Source organism: Rhinolophus hipposideros (assembly GCF_964194185.1).
Source record: "Rhinolophus hipposideros genome assembly, chromosome: 20".
NCBI lineage: Eukaryota > Metazoa > Chordata > Mammalia > Chiroptera > Rhinolophidae > Rhinolophus > Rhinolophus hipposideros.
In genome coordinates this window covers 47955931-47965196 of record NC_138066.1, presented here as the reverse complement: position 1 = coordinate 47965196, position 9266 = coordinate 47955931, and the positions used below count along the sequence as shown (strand labels likewise).

General features: G+C 54.2%; 1 protein-coding gene across 2 annotated transcripts in view; it reads right to left on the bottom strand.

Annotated features, from left to right (window-relative positions):
- Positions 1-1949: 1949 nt before the first annotated feature.
- The window catches only part of TTYH2 (tweety family member 2), a 33805-nt gene continuing 26488 nt past the window's right edge, over positions 1950-9266 (bottom strand). For both annotated transcript variants that reach the window (XM_081027735.1, XM_081027734.1), the window contains 6 exons: positions 9147-9239; positions 8855-8947; positions 7279-7421; positions 6416-6601; positions 5869-5947; positions 1950-3915 (listed from right to left, as the gene is read on the bottom strand). In XM_081027735.1, the coding sequence (XP_080883861.1) occupies positions 3835-3915; positions 5869-5947; positions 6416-6601; positions 7279-7421; positions 8855-8947; positions 9147-9239 (675 nt within the window). In that variant the 3' untranslated portion in view covers positions 1950-3834. The remainder of the gene's footprint in view (positions 3916-5868; positions 5948-6415; positions 6602-7278; positions 7422-8854; positions 8948-9146; positions 9240-9266) is intronic.

Below are 9266 nucleotides of genomic sequence, written 5' to 3'. Positions count from 1 at the left end.
ATCTTTAGGAGGATAACATTATGCTTAATTGAGGCTCAAACTTAGTGTTCTCTACCATCAAAATCAGTTGGAAATATTTGATTAAAAAACATGAAAAATATAAAAACTATACTCACTAGCCATACAAGGCAGCAGGTGGAGCTGGGAGTGCAGGCCAGTTTGCTGGCCTCTGTGCTAAGCAATCAACACATTTTTAGTTAAATGAATGAAAGGGGAAAGAAAGGCAGGCAGCAAGTGCTGCTGATCTGGATATATCTGTCAGTGGGGACACAAGGCCTCTTGAGTGTTCATGAGTCATGAGGCAGTGATTCTGCCCAGCTGCTTTGAAATATAAGCCCTCAAAGCTTTGGAGGAGGGAAAAAGCATAGCAGAGCTTGTCTTAGGACAACTGGAGATGAGTCAGCTTTGAAGGGACCACTCTGTCGGCTGTTCAAAATGGCTAAGTGGGTCCTGAGTGACAGACTCAAAAACACACCTGTTCTGACAAAGGCTCTGCTTACAGGGGGGCCTGATGGAATGAATTTCTCTTTGGGAGCAGGTTTCTGGTGCTGGAATCAGGGCTATTCAGAGATGTTTGGGGATGGCGAGGCTGGCAGGCTGGCAGGTGGAAGAGTGGCATGCTTGGTTGGGAGGCACCCACTGCACCCCTTTCCTTTGGGTGCAAGATTGGCGCAGGCAAAGATAGGAAAGGGAGGGGGTGACACATGGGACGATCCAAACCGCTGTTGAGCTTGTGCACTCCCATTGGGCCTTCTTCCTACTTCATGCAGGGCCTGCCTGCAGCTCAGGCCTCACTCCAGCTCCCAGAGACAATGGAATCCCCCCTAAAAGAATTTCATTTGGGTACTGAGCTGCAGTTACCTTTAAAAAATCAGGGTGCCCGGATGGCTCAGTAGGTTAGAGCATGAGCTCTGAATAGGGTTGCCAGTTCGATTCCCACATGGGCCCGTGAGCTGCACCCTCCACAACTAGATTGAAGACAATGAGCTGCCGCTGAGCTTCTGGAGGGACGGCCGATGGCTCAGTTGGTTAGAGTGCGAGCTCTCAACAAGGTTGCTGGTTCAATTTCTGCACGGGATGGTGGGCTGTGCCCCCCGCAACTAAAGATTGAAAACAGCAACTGGATTTGGAGCTGAGCTGCATCCTAGATTGAAAGACGACTTGGAGTTGATGGGCCCTGGAGAAACACACTGTCCCCCAATATTCCCCAATAAAATTTATTTTTAGAAAATCAGATTGATCGTAGAAAAGTTTCTCATTGCTTCACGCCTTTTCCCCACTGCTTTTGCTATCCTGAGATGAAGGCAAGGATGGTGGAGAAAACATTTCCACTCATGGGATGTCCTAGTTCTGATCTCAGCTCTGGGGGATGAGCCTATCCTCTGCGCTCACCTCTCAAATGTCCCCAAAGGACGCATAAGCCACTCCCTTTCTGGAAGCTCCTTGAAACAGTCAATTTTGGGAGCACAGCTGCTGCACAGAAGGGTAAATAGTAGCTTAGGGCCTTGGGCAGAGAGCTGGAGTCTGCCCTGCCAAGCCATCCCAGGCTGGCTCGGTTGTTCACCAAATGAGACTCTGCAAAGCAAGTATGAAGGGAACAGTGCATCTCAGGTGCCCCTGCCCTGAATGGCACCCCATGGAGGTGCAGTTTGGGAAGACAGTGCAGCAAGGACCCATGGCAAACCTGGCGGGGGGCAGTCTACTGTGTGACCACCATCCCTTTAGGGGGAACTTGGAGAAAGACGAGAGTAGAAACAAGGTCTGAGTACACGAGTAGCTAGCGGCCGCACAAGAGGCCCTGTGACATTCATTTAGTATCCTTATCTTTCAATCCTCACACTGAAATTGCTACTGAAATCTGCTTTGAAGCCCTCCCATCACACAACCGAGCTGGAAGGGACCGTTCAGCGCCCCCTTACTCCCACAGCTGAGGAAGTTAGAGACGGACTGCACATTTTAGTACAAGTGTTTATTTGTCCCCCCAGGTGAGGGCGCACCCAGACCAAGCTGAGGTGTACCGACCTGGCTCCCTCAGGAACCACCCAAGGGGTCTAGTTTAGTTTACATGCATTAAAAACAACTCCCTAGTTGCCAACAATGAAACGTTAAGAAGCAACACGTTGACATCGCAGAGTTCCTATCTGCACACGACGTGGTCATACAAAGGTGTTTATGGTACATAGTACATACAGGTTAATGCAGGTGAGAGTCCTGGTTGCCCTGTGGCCCTGTTCCGTCACAGGGGCTTGGATGGAGGCTGAGAATCACTCTGCTGTCAGTGTTTTGATGCAAAGGTGTCTCTTCAGAAACGGAAATGGAGCCTTTGTCCAAAGCCATGCCACCCTACGTCCCTGCTTTGGTGTGAGAGGCTGTGGGGGCTTCTGTTGTATGCACCCCGAGATGGCAGGATGTTGGAAGCACCAAATGCCCTAACCCTGGATCCTCAGCGGGCAGAAGGTTGGGTCATTATTTTCTCCTGGTGAACAAGCTCTTCTCACCCGGCAGGTACAGCACAGGGGCCCTGGGACAATAGGGTCGGGATGGGGGGGTAGGGGGGAGTTGGGTAGATGCCTGTCTTCACATCAAGACACAGTTGTCCCTTTTAGCTTTGCTAAAAGCTTTACTGACAAACTTGCTTGAAGACAAAAGGGAAGAGAAAGCTGACCTGAGCCCTCAGCCATTCCCCTGGAATGGGACTGTGTTCATGTTTTCCCTCATTTCCTCTCTTAACAGGCCTCTCTCCGAGTGGGATGAACCCACATTCCCATCAAACAGCAGCTTGGGACAGGATCTCTCACTGATCTTTATTTTGTTTAAAAATTCCCCCTCTCCCACCTCCAGATCCAGAAAGAACTGGCCCATGTCAGCAAATTCTGAAAAGGGACAGGATACAAATCGGGTGTAAAGAAGGAACCCCAAATCTACTGTAGACTGGATGTACTATGAATTTCAATTCTTTGGATAATCAAAATACTTAAAAGACTGGAACAAAAGAGTTAAAGTTGCTTTCCAAGGGTCTGTTAATACCTGAGATGGCCCTTATCTGCAGAGGACAAACAGCTGGATTTTGGAATGGAGGTTTGCAGTAAGGAGGGTTGCAGAAAGGCCGGCAGATGGTGGCAGGCTTTCACCCACATTCCCAACGGGTCTCAGTGCAGGCGCCCACCAGGCAAGAGACTGCAGTCCCCCGGCCCTAGAGCCACTAGCGTCCGACAGAGCCCTCCAACACCTTCCCTCTGTGGCCCAGGAAGAGGCCATCCGGCCCCGGGAGACTGATTTGGACAGTGTCTGGCCTCATTTAGGGATATCACCTCCCTTAAAAGCATCTCCTGATCAGCCCTTCCACCTTTACCTGCAGGGAAACGCTACCCCTCTGTGCAGCCAGGAGGAGAGAGGTACCTCAGAGACAGTGGTCACCTGGGTTTCTGGCTGTGCTAGCAGGAGGCACAGTCCTGGCAAGGGGACCCTGGAGCCTGACCTGGCCCCTCCTTACCTGGCTGGGGTGGGAGGTAGGGGTGAGCTGAACCAGACTTCCAGCTTAGGGATGGCTAAGCACCTGGGGAACATTTCTGGTGTGGAGAGGCCTGAGGCAGGAGAGGCTGGTTCCAGTTGTGGGTCTTCAGTCTGCCTGAGGCTTTGGTCAGGAATCTCAGCCCGGCCCAGGCTGTTTCTCCCGGACCTTAGCCGGTCCTCTGTGGCAGCAGGAGCCTTCCAGCCCTGCAGTCCTGCATGCAGCCTCCAGATGCCTTTGGTTTCCATTGAAGAAACGCAGCTTTCATTTGGATTAATTAAAAACCAAAATGGATCCAGGAGGCAGGAACCTCTGAAAGTGTGTTAGGCGGGAAGCTCATTCCTATAGGGCCACAGGTGTTCATCAGCCACGGACAGGTAGGTGGCCCTCATGCTGGGAGAGTACTGTGGGAGAGAGGTGAGGGGACAGTCAGGACAGGGTCATGCCATGTTACCAGTCAAACTGCACCCTGTACTAGCAACGGTGCTGGGACGTTCTCAGCGAGAGCCGGGCCAGCTGCACCAAGTTTTAATGACAGGGCACCACGGGGACTGGAGACTAGAGTGGCACCTACTCTGGTCTGTGCCAGGTTTCCTGCCTGGTGATGCTTCCCGCCCCAGGGCCATCAGGACATCTGGCTCCCAGCCTCAAGCACACACTGACCCGCCCCTCTCCATCCACTGTGGCCCCACATCCACCTCGGCGCAGACACCGACACGGGACCTATCCGGGTGCACCAATGCACTCAGCCCAAATGGCAGCAGGCCCACTGACTCAGAAAGCCGGGTTCAAATCCCAGCTGTGCGTCTTACTCATCCCATGACCTTGGCTGAGGTTCTCCAATCCCTCCAAGCCTGCAAAGCGGACCTAAGAGCACTCAGCTCTTACACTGAGGATGAAATGACACAAAGCAGGCAAGACCCCTAACACAGTGGTTCTCAAACTTGGCTGTGCATTAGAAGCTCTTCCAAGGGCAGCCAAGCTGGTGAAGCACTGACTTAACTCAAAGTGAGGGCTCAACAGATGTAAGTGGGGGGGTGGGGAGCGGCCAGCTGTGTGGTCATCATTGGGGCACACGTCCACACCTCCATGCTGTGGGCTCCTGGGTCAGCAGCGTTAGTTGTCTCCATGGTAGGAGGGTGGGGTGGAGGGGGCGCTTTCCTGGGTACCGGGGGCAGTCAGCTCTGCCAAAGCAATTAGGGTTTCTGGGTAGGTGTTAATTCTAGGGAGGACGGTTTATGCTGTCCTTGAACTTTGCAAATAAGGTCAGTTCTTGATTATCTCTGCTAGTGGCAGGGAGAGTGGCCTGGAATTTTCACAACAGAAGGTAATTCAAAAATCATTTTCAGTTCGCATCACGAGGCTTTGAGTAATTCATTTTTCACAGCAGACTTCCCCTAATTATGTTATGCTCAGATTAATGTTAAAATCGATCTGCATTCCTGGGTCCACAGCAGGTAATGGCAAGGAAAAGGCACCCGGAAGGCTTCCAGGTAGAGAGAGGAGCCAGGCAGGGATTTAAAAGGTACCGACTCTGAACACAGGCTTTGACCCACCCACGCCCCCGACCTGAGGACCCCAGGGCACTGGATGTAGGAGCTGGGCCTGGGTCTAGAGCTGTTTGTAAAAAGGCCGCCAGGGAGTCTGGGCAAAACTGGCAAGGTGGGGGGGGTCCTGGCAGGGAAAGACGTGGATGGGTCAGAGCAGTGTTTCAACCGTCACACTAGGGACACCTGAGGCCAGTCCTTCTTTGAGGTGGGGGCCGTCCTGTGTGCTCTAGGGGGCTTAGCAGCATCCCTGGGCCCCACCCACTATATGCCAACAGTGACTACCCCCAGTTGTGAGAACCAACAATACCTCCAGATGTGGCCAAATATCCCCTGGGAGGCAAAATCGCCCAGGGCGAGACCCACTGCTCTGAGGTAAGGCTCAAATGCCACCTACTCCAAAGGACTTCCTTGGGTCCCACAGAGCAGTGGGGACAGTTCCTCCCTCCAGGTCCCAAAGCACCATGTGGCACTTATTACAAGCAGTTTTCCTGAGTCTCCCCTCCTGCCGATTACGTATTTCCTGAAGCCAGGACTGGGTCCCGTCTCTTTCCCCAGGGTCTGGCACTTTTCACAGAGAGCGCTTGCTGGACACCCACGAGCGTACGTGCGCACCCCGGTCCTCAGGGCCCAGGCCTACGTCACTGATCCCAGGTCCTTGGGTCTTCAGTGCTCCGAGCTTCAGCCCTTCCAAACTACCAGGATGGGGCAGGTGCAACACCTCCTCCAGCCACGAAAGGGCAGAGTTTCCCGACAGACACCCTGGTTCAAGAACTCTGCTGCCCACCCTGCTGCGGGGGCCCAGGGTACCGTGGGAGGAGGGGAGCCTCTTCCGATGAGCGGCATGTTCTCATAGCGTGGGTTCCCGCCGAAGAGCATGGCTTGGTTCCTGTGGGGCCGAGAGGAGAGCTCAGGAGGGGAAGGCACTCAGATTTCTACAGGAGGGTTCTGTGGGTCTACATAGGGAAGTGGGGGGATGGAACAGACCATGGGTAGAGCAGAGGGAGTGTGGGCAGGAAGATAAGCAAAGAGGGCTCTGGGTGGCCCAGGGAAGAAGCAGTAGATTGGAGACAGCGCCAGGAGAAGGGAGGCTTGGACAAATGCAGCTTCTCAGCCTTGAAACCCACCCTGCGGGCTTGTGGCCAAAAGCCATTTACAGTGGGCTCTTCCCCCGCACACGTGGATGTGCTGGGGTGACTAGAGGCTCCCCAGGGCCTTCCCACCAGGCATCCCAGGGCGTGGCTGCAGGGAGGGGACCACAGCTGGCCTCTGACGCCTTCCTCCCCACCTGGCTCTCTGGACCCATCTCCCTTAGGGCTAGGCGCTATGAGGGGAGCCCTGGGATCTCCTGCCGTACATGTACTCCGAGACGGGGGCGTTGGAGACGGTCTGGGCCGGGGGCTGCAGGCTGGTCTGGCTGCCCAGGCCACTGCTGTAGCTGCAGAAGCTGTGAAGCTGCCCCCGAGGCGGGTTGTGGGCAGCGATGCGCCGGGCTTGGGGATTGAAGGGGTCATCATCATCGATGTCTTCATAGTCTCTGTCCCTAGAATGACACGGGGGGTATGGCAGACTGCGAGGGGTGAAGGAGGCTCCAAGGCAGTGGGGTCCTAGTCTGCTTCCCAATCTTTCCTCCCAGGACTCTCCCTGTCCTTGAGTTTCCTCTAAAACATGGGCCTCAGCCATGCCTCGCACAGATCACTCAGCCCCGTCCCCAACTTCACATCCACCTCCTCCAAGCAGCCCACCATGCTGGCCATGTGCACACTGACTCTCCTTTCCCTACTTCCTCTTGTCCAATTCTTGAGATGCTGAAATACCATCTCATCTGTGTGTCTCTCCTCAATGAGACTGCAGGTGCCCTGATAACAGTGCTACAATCTATCCTTCTCAGTATTCTGGGGGCACACCTCCCAGCACCCAAAGTTCTCATCATCTCATGCCACAGAGTCCTGTGAAGGAAGAGAGGACAAGCAAGGGATGCCCGGTCATGGCAAGACGCGGTCACCATGCTCAGCTCCACTCTGGCCCTGGCCCCATGGAATCTACTTTTGGGGGTCTGTCTAGACTCTCAGGGAACCTTCTGCAAACATCCAGGTGGCCCATTGGGGCCGAACGCCTGGGTCCTCTGCTGCCCTTGTTCATCTGGCTTATCATCTCTCAGCTCGGGCAGAGCAGAGCCTCCCACTGGCTCTCCCAGGAAACCCCCTCCAGGCAGCTCACCTGGTGGTAAAATGCTTCCAGGCCCGAGGCCCCGTGCAAATCATGGTGGAGAAGGTAAGGGCGGCCAGGAGGGAGAAGAGGCCAAGGTAGAGCAAGCCTTCAATGCCGTCATAGCAGACGCCAGCGAGGGCGTCCAGGTAGTCCTGGAGGAGGAGGGACACACAGTTGGAGGAGAGTGGGGCACACCCTGGGGTCTGAGCTCTTCTCTGGAAGTCCCTCTCCCTCAGCCTGGACCTGGATCCTCCTCCCTTCCCATCCCAAGCACCTTGTACAATCATAAGGGTCCATGCTCCGGAGCCCAACACAATGGGGCTTCCTGGAGTCACTATTCAAGCAATGCTGAACACCTGCTGTGTGCTAGGCATGGGAGGTTTGGCTCTGAACGTGACAAAGTTACGTGAGGTGGGGGAGCAGAAGATAGGGGGAATTTCCTCTGAGGCCAGGATGGAAAAGGAGAGGAGTGAGCCTTTGAGGCAAAAGGGACAAGCTTGGCATGTTCAGGAAAGAGAAAAAAAGGCCAGTAGGAGATGGAATGAGATGGCACCGGGTCACGCTGGGCCTTGCAGGGCAGGCGAGGAGTTTGCGATTTATCGTCAGGTGACAAGAAGACACTAGAGGGTTTGGGATGGAAGGGATGTGATCCAATTTGTTTTTCAAAAGACCGCTCTGGCTGTTGTATATGAAAGGTCAGAGGTGGTAAGGGGGCAAGAAAAATTGGGAGAACAGTTAGGAGGCCAGGGCTGTCACCCAGGGTATCAGGATGGGGCTTGAACCGCTGCGGAAGCTGTGGAGGGAGAGAGAAGTGGACAGACTCAGGACACATCTGAGAGTATAGTCGCTAGGACTTGCTGAGGGGAAGAGAGAGGGAACGAGGGTGACACTGAAGGTCTCAGCCCTGAAATCAGACTGCCAGGGCCCAAAACCTACGCTTTGAGTTGCCAGTTCTGGAATCTCAGTCTCTCTCTCTCTCTCACACACACACACACACACACTTTCCTTATCTATAAAATTTCCAATGAACTAACATGCATTTCATAGTTTAACGGTGAGGACTAAATGTCTATTGGACATAAAGTGCACAGAACAAGGTCACGCACAAAACTCAGTGATCGTTAATATGATTATTTGCTCTCAATCCAGACTGGCTGTGAAAGCTGTCGATAAATGTTGGTTTATTGCGTGGGGTGGGAGGCTCAGATACTTCGTGTGTTCCCTGATAGTCCACGTTCCTGGAGAGAAGATGCTGGCCATGAGATTGCAAACCAGGGAGGGATGGGTTGAGCAGACGGCTGGGAGTTTGGACACTGGGACAGCTTTCCTCATATAAATCAGTGTCCCCAGTGTTCTCGGGGTAACCGGATCCAATCCTGCTATCCCCCCCCGCCCCCCCCCCCCCCGGTCCCTTTTATTGTCCCCCTGTCTCAGCTACTGGCGAGAATTAAGAAGCCAGGCACCTCTTCCATCTTCCTGTTGCCAGTTTCCTCCCCATTCCCTGGGCCTGCAGGGAGCCCAGGCAATCCTCGCCCAGGCCAGCCTCTGCTGGCTCCCCACTCAGCCCCCAGGGCAAGCCCAGCACCTTGTGCAGCCCTCGGCAATCCAACAATGCTGTGAGCTGGTGAAGGCTGGACTCTGTAGAGTTCAACAGCAGCTGGATTCTGAGCAGATCTTTCTGGAACAGAAGAAAGAAAGAAGCAAACGCGCAGACAGACTGAGTAGTGGGAGCAGGGCTTATGGATAAAACCACAAACAGCAGCTGGTGCACAGAGGCCTTTAAAGCCAAAGGAAGGAGCCAGACAATGGGGAGCCTGGGTCTCCAAAACCCCAGGGATCCCCTCTTCCATCATGGATGCTGGGGGAGGTCGCCTTACCTCTGCCGTGGGGAAGAGGGGCACGGCAAACTGCAGCAGGCCCGCGACTTGGATCTGCATGGTGGTCAGCGAGCGCTGGAAGGTGGTCAGCGCCTGGGCCAGGAGAGACCACAGCCCTGC